The sequence below is a fragment of the Cetorhinus maximus genome, chromosome 15 (assembly GCF_964194155.1).
Source record: "Cetorhinus maximus chromosome 15, sCetMax3.hap1.1, whole genome shotgun sequence".
NCBI classification, from domain to species: domain Eukaryota; kingdom Metazoa; phylum Chordata; class Chondrichthyes; order Lamniformes; family Cetorhinidae; genus Cetorhinus; species Cetorhinus maximus.
Genome location: NC_135893.1, coordinates 58086438 through 58104348, shown reverse-complemented (window position 1 = coordinate 58104348; position 17911 = coordinate 58086438). Strand labels below are relative to the sequence as shown.

At 43.0% G+C, this 17911-nt stretch overlaps 2 protein-coding genes across 8 annotated transcripts in view; one reads left to right on the top strand and one right to left on the bottom strand.

Moving 5' to 3' along the window:
* LOC144690709 (trinucleotide repeat-containing gene 6A protein-like) overlaps nucleotides 1-7074 on the top strand; it is a 248042-nt gene extending 240968 nt beyond the window's left edge. For all 6 annotated transcript variants that reach the window (XM_078558471.1, XM_078558467.1, XM_078558472.1 and 3 more), the window contains 2 exons: nucleotides 516-655; nucleotides 5017-7074. In XM_078558471.1, coding sequence (XP_078414597.1) covers nucleotides 516-655; nucleotides 5017-5386 — 510 coding nt within the window. In that variant the 3' untranslated portion in view covers nucleotides 5387-7074. The remainder of the gene's footprint in view (nucleotides 1-515; nucleotides 656-5016) is intronic.
* Nucleotides 6741-17911, bottom strand: part of vap (vascular associated protein) — a 28912-nt gene continuing 17741 nt past the window's right edge. For both annotated transcript variants that reach the window (XM_078558480.1, XM_078558479.1), the window contains 3 exons: nucleotides 14502-14729; nucleotides 11612-11765; nucleotides 6741-7597 (listed from right to left, as the gene is read on the bottom strand). In XM_078558480.1, coding sequence (XP_078414606.1) covers nucleotides 7523-7597; nucleotides 11612-11765; nucleotides 14502-14729 — 457 coding nt within the window. In that variant the 3' untranslated portion in view covers nucleotides 6741-7522. The remainder of the gene's footprint in view (nucleotides 7598-11611; nucleotides 11766-14501; nucleotides 14730-17911) is intronic.

The following is a 17911-nucleotide window of genomic DNA, read 5'->3' as shown; positions in this document are numbered from 1 at the left end:
CACATTGTGTAGCTCACTCATTTGCCTACAAGCCCTATCAATGCCCTCAATGTGATGCAGACCTAGCGCAATTTTAAATTTCTCCACCCTCGATGATCCAGGTTCACTGTGTAATTGCCCAACAACTCCTTGTGTTTTAGACATTGGGAGCTTCTCCTTAGCACTGTTTCTTGGCTTTGCATATCAGCTGGTTAGTGTATATTCCAGGTAGGGAACCTCTTACTCTAACTGGAAGTCTTCAATTCCTTCACCTTCGCATTGGCGGTTGTACCTTCAACTGCTTAGAATTCCCTCCCAATAGTCCTCTCTCCATTGAGCTGCTGCTGAAGACCTACCTCTTTGACTATTTTTTGGACGCCTGTCCTAATATCGCCTTTTATTGCTCGGTGCCAAATTTTGTCAATCATTCCTGTGAAGCACCTTGGGATATTTTACTATGTTAAAGGCGTTAAAAGAATGCTACAGGCTTGTATTAAACTCATTGACTGGGTTCTTGCTGTGTCTTTAACCTTCAGATTGATGGCTCTACTTTGCGTACACTGTGCATGCAGCACGGCCCACTAATAACATTCCACCTAAACCTGCCCCATGGAAACGCTTTGGTCTGTTACAGCTCGAAAGAAGAGGCAGCCAAGGCACAGAAATCGCTACACATGTAAGTTGGACCTGAATAATGACTTTTAGGTGAAATCTCGTTGCTTTTCTTGGTGGAGGAAGGGGTGGGAAAAGTTGGTGGATTGTCTCTTGATACGAGAAGTTCAAACCTTGATATAACCAAGTCGTGGGTTTGTGACAATGAGGTAGGAGCAAGTCCTAAGATTTTTTACATTTAAAATATGGCGGCCCACATCTTTTCACAGGGACCCTGCTTCATGCAAGTGTGCTTGTCAACTATGCAACCTAATGTTTTGCACCCTTACTTGCCTTCTGAGTCAGAGAATTATTTTTATTTTAACTGCTTAGATGAGTATGTGAGGGAGAAGGATGTGCTGTTAGAGCTGGAGGAGGCTCACATGGAGCTTAAAGAGGGCAGAGACCAATTGGATCTGTATATTCTATAAAATGCAATTGCGTGTTACCGTCATCCTTTTCAGCTAACAGGTAAATGAACCTGTGCAACCTTGGAAAAGGTAGTCTGGAAGATGAGATTGTAGAATGTTTTCATGACAATTTCCTAAAACAATACGTTGTGGAACCAACTAGGAATAAAGCTATTTTAGGTCCAGTGTTGTGTAATGAGGCAAGGTTAATTAGTAATCTCATAGTAAAAGATCCTCTGGGGAAAAATAAATAATTGAACTCACTAAGTTTGAGAGCAACATCAGGAACAAGAATCTTAAATAAGGCCAATTACATAGGTATGAGGGGAGAGCTGGCTAAAGTTAATCTGGTATTTAGACTAAAAGGTACGGCAGTATATATCCAGTGGGAAGATTTAAAAGAAATTATTCAAAACGTTCAATTAAAATATGTTCCATTAAAAAGAACTCATCAAGAAAGATGCATCTGTGGTTTGCTAGCTGAGATAAGGATAGTATTAGATTAAAAGAAGAGGCTTCTAGTGTCACAAAGAATAGCAGTAATCCTAAGGAATAGGAGACTTTTCAAAACCAGTAAAGGACGACCAAAAAATTGATGAAAAGGGAAAATAATAAAATAATCAGGAATATAAAAATATATTGTAAGAGTTTTTACAAGTATATGTAGCTAAAGTAAATATTGGCAGCTTAGAGGGAGAGACAGGAAGCGTGATCATGGTGGGGTTAAGAAATGGCAGAGATATTGAACAAATGTTTTGCAACTCTTCACAGTAGACACAAATTACATACCAGAAATAGGGGGTAACCAAGGAGCTAATAGGAGTGAGAAATTGAATTAATATAACCGAGAAAAAGTATTTGGAGAGACTTAAGTGACTAAAAGCCAACAAATCCCCAGGACTTGATGGCCCCCTAGGTTCTAAAAGAGGTAACTATAGCAATAACAGAAGCACTTACGGTTTTCCAAAATCTGGATTCTCGAATGGTCCATTAGCAAATTGAGTTCTGGTGTTCAAGGAGGAAGAGAGGAAACATGGAACTACAGGACAGTTAGCCTGTCATCAGAATAATGCTAGAATTTATTTTCAAGGGAGTCTTAACAATGCACTCAGAAAATCACATTGTGGTCAGATAGAGTCAACATAGTTTTATGAAAGGGAAATCATGTTTGATAAGTTTATTAGAATTTTTTGAGGATACAACTAGGAGGGTAAATAAAGGGAATTGGTAGATGTATACTTGGATTTCCAGTAAGGTGTCACACCAGATTAATATGCAAGATAAGGGCTCGTGGAGTTGGGAGCAATGTGTTAGCATGGACGGAGGGTTGGTTAACGGACAGAAAACAGAGTCGAGATAAATGGGGCATTCTCAAGTTGGCAGGCTACAACTAGTATTGTGCCTCCAGGATCAGTGCTGGATCTCAGCTATTTACAATCTATATTAATGACTTGGATGAAGAGACTGAGAGTAATGTATCCAAGCTTACTGATGTTACAAAGCTCAATTGCATTGTAAGCTGTGAGGAGGACACAGGCTGCAAAGAGATATAGACAAATGGTCACTTGGTGGTACAGAACTTGAAGATTACTGAAGAGAGACATTGCCAAAGCTTTCTCCTTCAGCCAGAATTGACAACCAATCAGCACCCTTTTCTCCTGTAGTATAAATTGTTGTGACCCTTTGAAGTTTGGCATTCTTGTGTTTGCCCTGATGAGTGCAAGACATGAAGCTTTGGCAACATTATCTCCCTGTTCAGCAAGGTATGACAAGTGAGTGGGCAACAAGGTGGCTGATAGAACATAGTGAGGGGAAGTGTGAGGTTATTCACTTTGGTAGTAAGAATAGAAAAGCAGAATATTTTTTAAAAGCATAAAACTTAAATGTTCAGAAATAATTGGGTGTACTCATACAAGGAACAGAAAGTTAACATGCAGGTACAGTAAGCAATTTGGAAGGCAATTGGCACGCTGGCCTTTATTGTAAGGGAATTGGAGTATAAGAATGAGTTATTGGAAAATTGAATAGGGCTTCATTGAGACCACACCTGGGGTATTGTATGCAGTTTTGCTCTCCATTTTTAAGGAAAGGTATACATGCATTGGAGGCAGTACAGTGAAGATTAACTAGATTTGCTCAAGGTTCCAGTGGTAGGTTTGTCCTGTGATGAGAGACTGAGTAAATTGGGCCTATACAATCTGAAGTTTAGAACAATAAGAGGTGGTCTCATTGAAACATACAAGATTCTGAAGGGACTTCACAGAGAAGATAGAGGTTATTCCCTCTGGCTGGGGAATCTAGGACATGAGGGCACACTTTCAGGATCAGGAGTTGATCATTTAGGACTGAGATGAAGAGAAATTAATTACTCAAAAGGGTTGTGAGTCTTTGGAATTCTGTACCCCAGAGGGTTATGAATGCTCCATTGTTGTATGTATTTAAGACTGAGATGGACAGATTTTTTGTCTAACAGGGAATTGAGGGATATGGGGCAAAGGTGGAAAAGTGGAGTTGAGGCGAAGGTGGAAAAGTGGAGTTAAGGCAGAAAATTAACCAAGTTTTTTTTTTGAATGATAGAGCAGGCTCAAGGGGCTGTATGGTCGTCTCCTATTTCTTTATGTTCCTTACCTAGTGCAATTTCTGAGTAATGTACATCATAAGTTAAACAGGAAGGACCCATTAAAGGCAGGAGTTCTGTGGGACTGATAGATAGTGAGGTTTAACCAACCTTTAGTCTGCTGAGAAGGATGCTGGGTCGAAGTACATTTGATGAAGCAGGGATTCTGAAAGTTACAACAATCAAGACCATCTCTGGCCACTTCCTCGTTTCCCTTAACACTAAAATTACGTTATAATAATTCTCCATTACAAAAGTGACTACACTTCAAAAAGTACTTCCTCGGCTGTAAAACGCTTTGAAATGTCCAATGGACATGAAAAGCATGATAAAAATGCCAATTTTTTTTTAACATCCCCCTATTTACCCCCAAAAGCCAATCCTCTCCTCTAGCACTCTACCCATCACAGCATCTCTACTGTCTTTGACCTGTTGAACTTCAACTGAACTTTGGCTTCATTCAACCAAATGAGTCACGGCTCCTGACTTGTCATTCCCCCTCCACAGACTCCCATCTCATCTCCATAAATTATTTCTTCTCCAGACCACCCAATTTCTCAGTGTTCAGTTACCCTGATGGCAGTTACCCTGACGGTGTTAATAGCTCCGTCTCTGCTGTACGTTTCATATTCAAAATAAGCAGCCTTAGCTCCTCTAAATCCAACCCTGAACCTGTCTGTCCTCTCCACCTACTGCACTACCCCTAACCTCCCTGTCCCTCCTTGGCCTTTGAACGGGTTGCTTTCAAAGTCTGTGCTTGTCTCTGATGACTACCCCTATTTGAATCCTTTTCAGCCTGGCTTCTCTTCACACTGAGGTAACAACACAAATCCTCTGTCATGCATGATCCATCTGCATTGTGATATGGTTAACTGAGATATCCTCCTCCCTCTCCACTGACTTACTGAGTGAGATGATCAAATATGGTTCCAGTCCTACCTATCAAGAGACAGCCTGTGCATCTTCAACAATTAATTTTCTTCCCACCCTTATACACAAACCTCTGGAGCCCCCCAAGGATATATTCTTGGACGTCCACTGATGCTCTGCTCTTCTGTTGGCCAGCTCTGTGCTCAAGCACTGTTTGTTATGGATTAATAAATCTTCCTTCAAATCAACATCAAGGAGACAAAACCCGTTAACCACTTCTCTCTTCCTCCTTTAAGATCAAATCACATCCACTTTTGCAAACCAGCTGTTAGTCACTCCCCATCTCTGCTAAATGGCTTGAGTCCATTCATTTTATTTATTTTATCAGGTCCTCTTGTTTGAAACAAACATTTATTTCTCTGCATTCAGGGTGCTGTATGAATACAGGCTGTTAACTGCAATTAACCACTTTCTCTTTTTTGCTTACAGGTGTGTTTTAGGGAACACTACCATTCTTGCTGAGTTTGCCAGTGAAGACGAGATTAATCGCTTCTTTGCACAAGGCCAGTCGCTGACCCCCTCTCTGGGCTGGCAATCTCTGGGATCCAGCCAGAACCGTATCACATCCATTGACAGTTCCCACCCATTCTCAAACCGCAATGATCTCAATCACTGGAATGGTGCTGGGCTGTCGGGAACAGGTGGAGACCTCCATGGCACTTCACTCTGGGGTACCCCCAATTATTCCACTAGCCTGTGGGGAACCCCGAGCAACAATGACACGCGGGGAATTGGCAGCCCCTCCCCCATCAACGCTTTCCTCCCTGTTGACCACCTCGGAGGTGGAGAGTCCATCTGAATTTTACTCATGACTCAAACTGTGACCTCTACATGAAAAGCAGCACTAATCGGACTTTTCACCTACAGCGTGAGAGAGATGGGGAAAAGGGGTCACCTGTGGAAATGTTCCGTTCTGCACCTTTATTTCCACTTTCTTTTAGCCCAGAACATATCAGTTTTAATACTTGAATCATGCAGGCCAATAGTAAAAAAAAAAATGTGAAAAAGTATATATTTATACTTCCAGATAGTGCTATCCATTTAAAAAGAAAAAAACTGCTTCAAATGAGCTAGTTTGTGCACTCATCATGTTTGTTCCTTAAATTCCAAAACTTTATTTGAGTTGGCTGATGGGAGTGTGAGCTGTTAATCTGCACTGAGTACTGTCTCCCTGTCCAATTGGCAATAGGGCGGGGTGGGGGGGGAGAGGGTAGTTCAAGTGTAAATGTTTACTCAAGGATGTTCTTTTAGCAAGGAAAAAAATGGACAAAAAGTGTGCTCTTTAATATGCCTTGACATGTACTTACCTTAACGTGGTATTGTAGAGCAAGGTCAAGTTATCGTACTGACTTTGCAATTTCAAAAAGTATTGCACCAACCTGTTTCTTTTCAAAACGTTTTAGTAAGATGATAAAAGAAAAACCTAAAGAATTTAATCTCTACAGTGTGACACTGTGGGCAGCAGCTGTGACTTGCAACCCCACCCTGCAAGCCAGGAGGGTACAGCACTTTCAATAGAGCTTTCATTTTTTTTTGGAGGTGCCCTGGTCGTGCCCTCTTGTTTACAGACTTTCGAGGGGAAATGTTTACTCTTCCATCATTCATAAAAAATGAAAAAAAATTTTAAAATTTTTTTAAAAAATTAAAAAAAAAATATTTGCGGATGAAGATGTTCTATCTCTGGGAATATTTGAACAGTGTTTTGACCATGTTCTTTTTTTTTCTATTCCTCTATATCCTGAAACGAGAGAGAGCATGGTTCTCAGGAAATAGTTCCCCCCTCCCCGCCTCTGACACATTAGAAACTCCTGGTAGATATGTGTAGGAAACCCCCAACTTGTAGCACTGAATTAAACTGCTCTGTAAAAGTTACCTTTTTTTTGCCAAGTTAAACTGCTTAAAGCTGGAGTTTCCAGTCATTGCTTTGAAATTGCTGTCTTTTTATAGTGAGTGAAGGTGGATTTTGCTGACATGTTGTAGTATATATACTTTATTTTTTCCCTCCTTTATATTCCCATTATCGAGTGGCTAAACGTATTTTGCTATTGTGACTGTGTCCAATTGACTGTTGTACTTAAAAAGAAAAACTGGCTGAGATCTGTAACTATGCATACTGTAACCAGCTCTGGTGGTTTACAGAATCATACTGTTCATCCGTAAGAGGCCGTTTTAATGTAAGAGTTTGCGTATAAGAGTTCTACAGAAAACGAGTTACTTTACACTTCTTGTTTTGTTTTGCCACTAAATGTATTCATTCGTGCTTGTACAGAGAGCAGACAAACCAGGACACGATTTTAACACTGCAGACAATGCCACCATTTCATTGCCTTTGTTATAACTGTCTGTTGGAAGATGCAAACAAGTCAGTGGCTTTTTAACTGTTTACAAATAGAATGTGATTGTAAAATGTATAATTTGGTTGTGTTGAATTATGAAGTTACTTCAAATATTAATAAATCATGACGTTTTTTGGCTGCTCAGCATTTATACCCCTTCACTTTGCCATTTATTTTCTGTAGTTTTATCTCTGGACAGTAGTTGTCTCTTTCCTCTTGCAGTGTCTCAATCCAAACTTCAAAGTTGCACCCATTCTTTAAGTGTCCATGCCTCCTTCCCGCTGGAGCCTGTGCCATGTTCTGTGTGTACAAAAAAATGAAATGGCTCGCTGTTCAGCACAGGCTCAAGGTCAGAGTGCAGTCAGCAGATGGTGTGTTGTTTTAATCTTCTGCTTGTAGCCTGGTTCCACAGGAAGCTTGCACTCTCAGGAGCGACGTTAAACTCTAAAGCCAAGTGGATGGCTGATTGTTTTTGCACAGTGCATCCAGTACAATAACATGGAAAAAGATACTGTGCTGGTGGGTGTACTGCTCCCAACGTAAGCAGAGGAAAACATGCCTGACCTTCAGGAAAAGAATGATGACTTTTCTGCATGTTTTCAAGCTGTCCAATTTCTTTCCATGCTCACAAGTTCCATCCCTTCGCAGTATGAACGAGGCCTCCTAGCTTTAAACTGCAAGAAAGAAGTGATTTTTTTAATACAAATAAACGAATTAGGAGTAGGCCGCTCAGCCCCTTGAGCCTGCTCCATCATTCAATAAGATCATGGCTGATCTGATTGTAACCTGAACCCCATATTCCTGCCTACCCCCGATAACCCCTCGTACCCTTGTTAATCAAGAATCTATCTAACTCTCTGTAAGCAGAGTTCCAAAGATTCAACCCTCAGAAAAAATTTCTCCTCATCTCTGTCTTAAATGAGCGACCCCTTATTTTTAAACAGTAACCCCTAGTTCTAGCTTCTCCCGCAAGAGGAAACATCCTCTCCACATCCACCCTGTCAAGACCCCTCAGGATCTTAAAGGTTTCAATTAAGTCACCTCTTACTCTTCTAAATTCCAGCGGATACAAGCCTAACCTGTCATTAGTCTAGTAAACCTTCTCTGAACTACTTCTAATGCATTTACATCTTTCTTTAAATAAAGAGACCAGTGCTGTACACAATACTCTAGATGTGGTCTCTGCAACACCCTGTACAACTGAAGCATAACCTCCCTACTTTTGTAATCAATTCCCCTCACAATAAATGATAACGTTCTATTAGCGTTCCTAATCAACTGTTGGACCTGCATACTAACCTTTTGTGATTCATACACTAGGATACTCGGAATCCCTCTAAATCTCAGAGCTCTGCAATCTCTCACCATTTAGATAATCTTTTTAACCTTCCTGCCAAAATAAACAATTTCACATTTGCCCACATTATACTCCATTTGTCAGTCTTTGTCCACTCACAACCTATCTATGTCACTTTGCTGTCTCCTTATGTCCCTCTTCACAATTTACTTTCCTACCTATCTTTGTGTCGTCAGCAAATTTAGCAACCGTACCTTCGGTCCCTTCAACCAAGTCATTTATATAAATTGTAAACAGTTGTGGCACACCATTCATCACATCCTGCCGACCAGAAAAAGACCCATTTATGCCAACCCTCTGCTTCCTGTTATCTGTGCCAATATATTACCCCCTACACCATGAGCTTTTATTTTCTGCAATAACCTTTGATGTGGCACTTTATCAAATGCCTTCTGGAATTCTAAGTGCAGTACATCCACCGGTTCCCCTTTATCCACAGCACGTGACTCCCTCGAAGAGCTCCAATAAATTGGTTAAACATGATTTCGCTTTCACAAAACCATTTTGACTCTGCCTGATTTCCCTGCTAATAGCTTCTAACATTTTTCCCTATGACAGATGTTAGGCTAACTGCAGAATGAGAATTAGCACTTCGTCTGAGCCTTTGTTTTGCAATTATCTCTATGGCATATCACACTGCCCCTGGGCTGAACAAACAGGTAACTTCACTACAAGAGTTGGTATTGTGTAATGTGACAGGATTAATTAATGACCTCAGGGTGAAGGCACCCCTAGATAGCAGTGACCACAAAATGATTGAATTTTACATCCAATCTGAAAGGGAGAAGAGTGGGTCTAAAACTAGCATTTTAAACTTATATAAGGGCAACTATGCGGGCATGAAAGCTGAGCTAGCTGAAGTTAACTGGGATATTAGGCTAGATAGATTAATAGAGAAGCAATGGCAGATGGTTAAGGGGATTTTTCAGAATACTCAAGTATATTCCTCCAATAAAGGAAAATTCTAAAGGGAGAACCCACCATCCATGGTTAACTAAAGTTAAGGAAAGCATCAAACTTAAGGAAAAAGCATATAACTGCACAAAGATGTGTGGCAGGTCAGGTGGTTGGTTAGAATGTAAAGAACGGCAAAGAATGACTAAAAGGTTAATTAGGAGTAAGAAATTTAGAGTATGAGAGGAAGCTAGCTGGAAATGTAAAAACAGATAGCAAGAGTTTCAACAGGTATTTAAACTGGAAATGAGTAGGTAAAGTGAGTGTTGGTCTTCAAGTAAGAATGGAGAATTAATAAGAAAATGGCAGATGAAAATGAAATATTTTGCTTCAGTCTTCACTATAGAGGATATAAAAACATTCCAGTAATCAGGAGGTGGAGGAGACAGAAGAATTTGGTGAAATTACAATCACTAGGGAAGCGGTACTGAGCAAACTGATGGAGCTGCAGGCTGACAAGTCTCCGGTTCCAAATGGACTGCATCCCAGGGTCTTGAGATGTGGCAAATGAGATAGTAGATGTTGGTGTTAATTTTATAAAATTCCCTAGATTCTGGAAAAGTTCCATCAGACTGGAAAGCAGCAAATATAAAACCTCTATTCAAGAAGGGAGGGAGGCAGAAAACAGGAAACTATAGGCCAGTTAGCTTGACGGTCTGTGGGGAAGATATTAGAGTCAATCATTAAAGAGGTTATAGCTGGGTGCTTAGTTAAACACAAGGTAATTGGGAAGAGTCAACATGGTTTTGTGATGGGAAATCATGTTAAACCAGTTTATTATAGTTCTTGGAAGGAGTAACATATTCTGTGGATAAACAGGAGCCTGTAGTTGGAAAATAAAAGCTCATGGTGTAGGTGAGGAGTAACATAGCCTGGATAGAGGATTGGCTGGCTGGCTGGCAGAAAATGAGCATGTATGCATAAATGGGTCTTTGTTTGATCGGCAGGATGTGACACCCTGTGGAGTCCCACAGGAGTCTGTGCTGGGGCCTCAATCTTTTACAATTTACTTCAATGACTTAGATGAGGGGACCATGTGGACTGCAGCGGTTCAAGAAGGCAGCTCACCACCACCTTCTCAAGGGCAACTAGGGATGGACAATGAATGCTGGCCCAGCCAGCAAAGCCCACATCCCATAAATTAATTTTAAAAAGGCTAAATTTGCAAGATGACACAAAGATAGTTGGGAAAGTATGTTGTGAAGAGGACATGAGGTTGTAGACAGATGTAGATAGGTTGTGAGAGTGGGCAAGAATCTGGCAGATGGAGTATAATGTGGGAACATGTGAAGTTGTTCACTTTGGCAACAAGAATAAAAAATGTAGAATATTACTTAAACAGAGAACAACTGTAGAATTCCAAGGTGCAGAGGGATCTAGATGTTCTCGTGCATGAGTCACAAAAAGTTAGTATGCAGGTACAGCATGTAATCAAGAAGGCTAATGGAATGCTATGTTTTATTACAACAGGAGTTGAACATAAAAGTAAGGATGTTATGCTTTAGTTATACTGGGCATTGGTGAGACCACATCTCGAATACCGTGCACAATTTTGGTCTCCTTATTTAAGGAAGGATGTAAATGCATTTGGAGGTGGTTCAGAGGAGGTTTACTAGATTGATACCAGGATTGAGCAGAGACAGACTGGGCTCATTTCCACTGAAGTTTAGAGATTGAGGGGTGACTTGATTGAAGTGTATAAGATCCTGAATGGTCTTGGCAAGGTGAACGTAGAAAGGATGTTTCTTCTTGTGGGTGAGTCCAGAACTAAAGGGCACTGTTTTAAAATTAAGGTTGCCCTTTTAGGGCAGAGATGAGATTTTTTTTTTCTCAGAGTTGTGCAACTTTAGAACTCTGCCTTAGAAGGGCAGTGTAAGCGGAGCAACTAAATATTTTTAAGGCAGAGGTAGATAGATTCTTGTTAAGCAATGGAATCAAAAGGTTATGGGGAGGGGTAGATGGGAATATAGAACTCAAAACACAAGCAGATCAGCCATGATTGTATTGAATGGTGGAGCAGTTTCAAGGGGCTGAATGGCCTACTTCTGCTCCTACTTCGTACGTTCGTATGTACAATGAGGGACAGGATCAGGCCATTCTGCTGGACTGCTTTGGTGATTTGGATTTGTGTAGGGTATTTGCATTTGAGCATCAGAGTGCTGACACGGAGAATGGGCACTCTTAGCCCTACTTCCACGTGCTTCCTGGTCTGAGCAGGAACCATTGGCACCTTCCTGCAGGAAAGAAAGAAGATCCCAAAGCATTTGTCTATGGGTGTTTGCTAGTGCTTCCTGCTGGTGGTCTGGAACCAGGTTAATAATGTGAGGACTAATACCAAAAAAATTAGAAAAAAAGATTGATTGAAGTGAATACTTACAGGTCTGTCCGTGCTCAGCTGGTACAGGATTGGAAAGGGTGACCACTGGAGAGGTTCAATGGGCCAGCTGTAAACAGACAAGTCACTGGCTTTTCCGGAGTCCCCAGCATGCTCATTGATGCTGTTGATACTGACGTCCAGATTGTTTTGTAAACTAAAGCAAAAAAGTTAACTTGAAAAAAATGACTCATTTGGGCACACCCAGCATTCAGAGTACTGAGTGGAAAGTCATTGCACTACTGAGTGTCCCTAAGTTAGCAGCTGACCATTGGAAGTCTCAGCTTCTGAATGACCATCAGCAACTCTCCTCTGCTTACATCTGTATGTGCACTTTCCAACAAATTAGTGATTAGGTATGGAAACCCTGGGTGATTTTCCTCTGCCTTCCCCAAAACTCCTTTCCTGCTCAACATTCCAATCCCCTCCACCTCCCCTTATTTCCCCTGCCACTCAGCTTGGGATCAGCAGACTCAACACAGCCCAAGGGGGAGATGGTGCTATAGTAATAGTCACTGGAGGAGCAATCCAGGGGCCCAGGCTAATACTCTGGTTTCAAATCCCACCACGGCAGCTACTGGCATTTCAATTAATGAATTCAGAATTAAAAGCTAGTCTCAGTAATGGTGACCATGAAACCATTGTCGATTGTTGTAAAAGCCTACCTACTTCACTAATGTCCTTTTGAGAAGGAAATCTGCCGTCTGTATCTGTCGTATGGATACCCAGTTTTGCAACTCAAAATGGGTATCCATACAACACTATGGGCCATCAGAAGCAGCAGAACTGTATTCAACCAGAATCTGTAATCTCATGGCCCAGAATATGCCCCAGTCCACCATTACCATCAAGCTGGGATTTCAACCCTGGTTCGATGAAGAGAGCCAGAAGCAGCACCAGGCATACCTAAAAATGAGGTGTCTTATGAAGTGACACAGGACTACATGCATGCCAATCAGCAGAAGCAACATGCAATAGATCAGATCTAAGCTCTGCAATCCTGCCACATCCAGTCATGAATGGTGGTGGACAATTAAACAACTAAATGGAAAAGGAGGAGGCTCAATGACAGGGGAGCCCAGCACATGAGTGCAAAAGACAAGGTTGAAGTATTTGCAACCATCTTCAGCCAGAAGTGCTGACTGGATGATCAATTTCAGCCTCCTCCTGAGGTCCCCAGCATCATACATGCACAAGTCAGGAGCGTGGTGGAATCTTCTCCACTTGCCTGGATGAGTGCAGCTCCAACACCATTGAAGAAGATAGACACCACCCAGGACAAAGCAGCCCGCTTGATTCGCACCCCATCCACAATCTTAAACACTCATTCCACCACCGAAGCACAGTGGCAGGAGTGTGTACCATCTGCAAAATGCACTGCAGCAAATCACCAAGGCTCTTGAATGCACCAAACTCGTGACCTTTATTTCCAAGAAAGACAAGGGCAACAGATGCATAGGAACGCTACCACCTACAGGTTCCTCTCCAAGCCACACACCATCCTGACTTGGAACTATATCGCTGGTTCCTTCAAAATCCTGGAACTCCCTCCCTAACAGCACTGTGGGTGTACCTATACCACATGGACTGCAGTGGTTCAAGAAGGCAGCTCACCACTGCTTTCTCAAGGGCAATTCGAGATGGGTAACCAATGTTGGCCTAGCCAGCAATGCCCACATCCTGTGAAGAATACAAAAATATTGAGGCTCAATGGAGTCTGGCCTTGACTCAGTAACGGGATGGGCCCCCTCATTCACTGACTTGTGTTGGTTTTAAGATTAATTGGGTGGAGCTAACACTGGTAATTATTCAGTGCTATCAGTGGGAACTAAACTCAGTTTAGCTCTCTGGGGGCTGGACTCTGAGCTGCACCTTCTTAATTAACAAGGTTAAGGTTAAAGGAAAAAGCAACTGCAGCCCCTTTGATAATGCAGAGTGACAAGAGCTGGGGCTGGTCTGTTGGGGTGGGGAAGGTTTGTTTGTCTCTCGCCCTGGTCACCACCCGAATCTCACTACGGATGTTATTTCAGGATCGTGGCAAACTTCCCAACATCCACCCACCAACTGAGAATTTCAAAAACAGGAGCAAAACTTAACCTCTTACTATCCTAAAAATCGTTGTAAACCTGTCCGGTAACATCAAACAAATGTCTTTATAGTAGCAAAAGTCACAGGCAGTTTGAGATCCCAATTTCAGAGAAACATTTGGAATCTACTAGGTCAGGATGTAGTGTTTAAGGCTGAGAGAGTCTAGGCACCAGAGACAGGCTTTCAACCAGCCATGGCTCAGTGAGTCACAGTCTAGCCTCTGAGTCAGAAGATTGTGGGTTCAAGACCCACTCCAGAGACTTAAGCAGAAAATCCAGGCTAATGCTCCAGTGCTAACTGATGGAGTGCTGCATTGTTGGAGGTGTTATCTTTCAGATGAGATTAAACCAAGGCCCTGTTTGCCTTCTCAGGTGGATGTAAAACATCCAGTTACACTATTCAGAAGAGCATGGGAGTTATTCCCATTGTTCGGGTTAATATTTATCCATCAACCAACATCACTGAAAAAAAAATTATCTGGTCATTATCATATGATCATTGACAATATTGCTGTTTGTGAAATCTTCTGTGCATAAATTTGCTGCTGCCTTTCCTGCATTACAAGTGACTACACCTCATAAGTACTTTGTTCACTGTAAAGAGTTTGGGAACATCCTGAGATTGTGAAAGGCACTATATAAATGTACAGCTATCTTTCTCTGACTGGAAAGTCAGGGCACCAGAGAGTCAGACCCTGACAGAACAGTGTGGACTTGGATGTGTGTTTTCTTGTCCCTAACTTTTATACAATTCCGCCAATTTCTGTCTTTTATTTGTAGTTTGTTTTCTTACTAATGGTCTTTACCTGTGCCTGAAGGTTGATCGACCGTGGGGGGCTGTCCTCCAGCTGCTGTAGGTACCTGTCACAGACTCCTCATGACAGGAGTAGTAACTGCTGTCCAACATCTGCAGGTGGATCAGCTCATCTGAGTTACTGAAGCCAGGATTGTCCAAAGAACTGACTGAGTAGTTGAGCCAGGACTGGGACTGGTATTGATTGGAGAAATCATCAAACCGACTGAAGCGCTTGTAACTGGAGAGGGAAAAATAGAAAGGTCACAACATCACTTCCTGAAAGTGTTTGAGTCTGGTCCCTGAGCACTCAGTCTGAGCTTTGCCTGGGATGACAGGGCACGGGTGAAGAGTTTCTACCCATGTTTCTGTCTACTAGTCAGTTCTGAGTTCCAGCTCTGCCAGCACTGGGTGACAGTTAGATCGGTCCATACTGAAAATTATGAATGGAGTCTCCAGGAGCCTGGTGCCTTCTGCTAGCTGGTTTCAGAGCAAAGTCAGCGGGAGAGGGTAAAAAAACTGAATGAAACACAGGGGATGGAACCGTTACAGGGAGGTCAGGCTCTGTCTTTCACCAGCTGGGACAGTGGGCTAGATACTGCTCTTTCACACACTGGGATCGTCGCTCAGGCATAAGATAACCATGTGTGTGTGTATATAAAAATACACTAATTTATTTATCTGTGCTCTGCACAAAAGCAGGTTCGTGGCTCATTGTCTGCTGATGCTTAATCCTGAGCTGTTTTCTTAGCAGTTTTTTGTCTGGTGATTCATCATTGCCTTCCAATCTCAGGGGCAGGCAAGGAGGCAGGTTCCAAATCCACCTCAGCCAGAACAGGAATTGATCTCATGCCGTTGGCGTTATTCTGAACCACACACTAGTCATCTATATGATATATATATGCTGTTTGTGTTGTGTGTGTGCATATGTACACACTCCCATCTGGGCTGTGGATCCCCAAAAGGTTTCTAAGTGATATCATGTTGGATAGATCTGGTGCTGTTATGCATTTCTTTGTTTCTCTCCTACTCCCTGGGGCCTGTTAGTAAAACTCAAACAATAAAAAGGAAAATTCAAGACAGGCTTCAAGGACTTGTAGAGAGAGTTTCAGCTGTTGCCTAGGCTGGAGTCAAGGAAACATCCGCTTCCACCAGCACGCCTCAATTTCTACATACCAGAGTGGTTAGACTCTTAAAAGGCAGTATGTTGGACGGTGATGTCCCAAACTAATCTTATTTCAGGTTTGAGAACATGGAACAGTGATGGCCAGCATGACGGGCACTGTCATTAAACCCCACACTGGTTCTGAGAATTAGGTGATGGTCAAGTCCACCTGAGCAACAAACTCAACTGAGAATGTAGCAGGTTTCAGTGCCGTCACCAGAAGTGGCTGCACCTGGAATCAAACACTGTGCAACCATCCCTGTGACAGAACCCCACCACCTCTTCAACATGTCCGTAGTAACTTAACCATCTAGATGGCTAATTTCACCATCTGTCCAAGTTGTTAATTGTACCCAACCCATATTCATCGGTCACTTGTACATGGCACTGGATATTGACCAGGGTCTGGTGAACTTTCCTCAGCGGGTTGACACCTGCAGGGGATTGGAGAGAGTTACAAACACTCATCTGACAAAGCAACATATTGATGTGTTCCTTCATTCAGTCTGTTCATCCACTTGTGACAATGCCATGCCTGAACAGTTAATTCCTTTGATCCTTCATGGATGCCAAAATTTTTCAGCATTTCATGAAGGGGGAGGGGAAGATGGGGGAACGGGAGGGAAAAGGAGATGAGAGAGATTTGGATGGAGGGAGATGGGAAGGGGAGAGGGAGTTGGGGAAGAGGGGGAATGGGTGAGAGGAAGGGAGGGAGAGGGAAGAGGGAGGGGAGGAGAATGAGGGTGAGAGCGGAGAAGAGGGAGGGACTTGGGGGATGGGGAGAGGGAGGGAGAAGGAGAGGGGGAGGAAGCAAGCAAGAGAGGGAGGGGAAAGAAAGAGTGGGTGGGTAGGGAGGGAGGGGAGAAGCGTGTGAGGGAGGAGACCAGGGCAGCAGATAGGGCAGTAGGGTAGGGAGGGAGGATATGGAGGTTGAGGGAGCAGGGAGGACGTGGGGTTGGGGGAGCAGTGGAAAGGAGGAGGAAGGTGGGGGAGGCAGGGAAGAGAAGGGAGGGAGCAAGGGGGCGTGGGAGGAAGGGAGGGTAATGGGGAAGGAAGTGAGGTAGGCGAGAAGAAGGGAGAGAGGGAGGGGAGATGTTGGAGAAGGAATGAGGGAGGGGAGAGGGGTATGATGAGAGAGAGAAAGAAATGGAGAGGGGAGAGGGAAGGGGAAGAAAGAGTGAGAAGGGAGGAAGGGGGTGGGAGCGAGGGAGGAGCGTTGGGTGGAAGTTTAGGCTGCCTTAGTTAACACAGTCTATTGTTAAGACCGGAGCAGGATTCCTCCACATCCAAGTGATGCAATACCAGTTGCTAGTACTGAAACCAAAAGTTTGAGATGAGCAGCTGAGGAAATGCAGCTCAGGGGAGCAGGAAACAAGAAACTGCTTTAGGTAAACAGGGGTCAGGAGGAAATCTGGTCATTAGCCCCTGTCTGAATTTGTGTTCCAGTTTGTTACTCTGCTGCACTCACTGACTGGGCTGCAGCCTTCCAGATTTATTTTTCTGTTCATGACTTTTCAGCTAAGTATAATTCCTGGCTAATTTTCTTCCATCCCTGTCCTGTTCCACACACCCGCCACCCCCCACCCCCCATTCACCCAACCCAAGGCAATGAGGCTAATTCTCATTCCCTGACTGGTAGCTGAGACTGGTTAATGTGCAGACAAGGTGGAACTTGGATTCTTCCTGGTGCATGGATCTCAGAATCACATGGTGTGCTGAGCTGTCTGGATCCCATTCCATCTCTCTCTCACCAATACATTCCATCTCTTCGCTCCACCCATTCCTTCCACTTGATCTGTCCCATTCCCTCCCCACATTTTTCACAGCATCCCAAAGTCACTCCTCTTCCTTGTGACCATTAGAGGGGGAGTGACAAGGAAGAGATGGGTAAAAAGGGAGGGACCTAGAGACAGGGGAAGAGATAGTGAGATAGAGAGACAGAGGTATTGTGAATTGTGAGGAGGATAGTGATAGGCTTCAAGAGGACATAGACTGGCGGAGCGGGCGGACATGTGGTAGATGAAATTTAATGCAGAGAAGTGTGATGTGATACATTTTGGTAGGAAGAATGAAGAAAGCCAATATAAAATAAAGAGTACAATTTTAAAGGGGGTACAAGAGCGGAGAGACCTGAGGGTATACGTGCACAAATCATTGAAGGTTGCAGGGCAGGTTGAGAAAATGATTAAAAAAGGTATACAGGATCCTGGGCTTTAGAAATACAGGCATAGAGTACAAAAGCAAGGAAGTTGTGATGA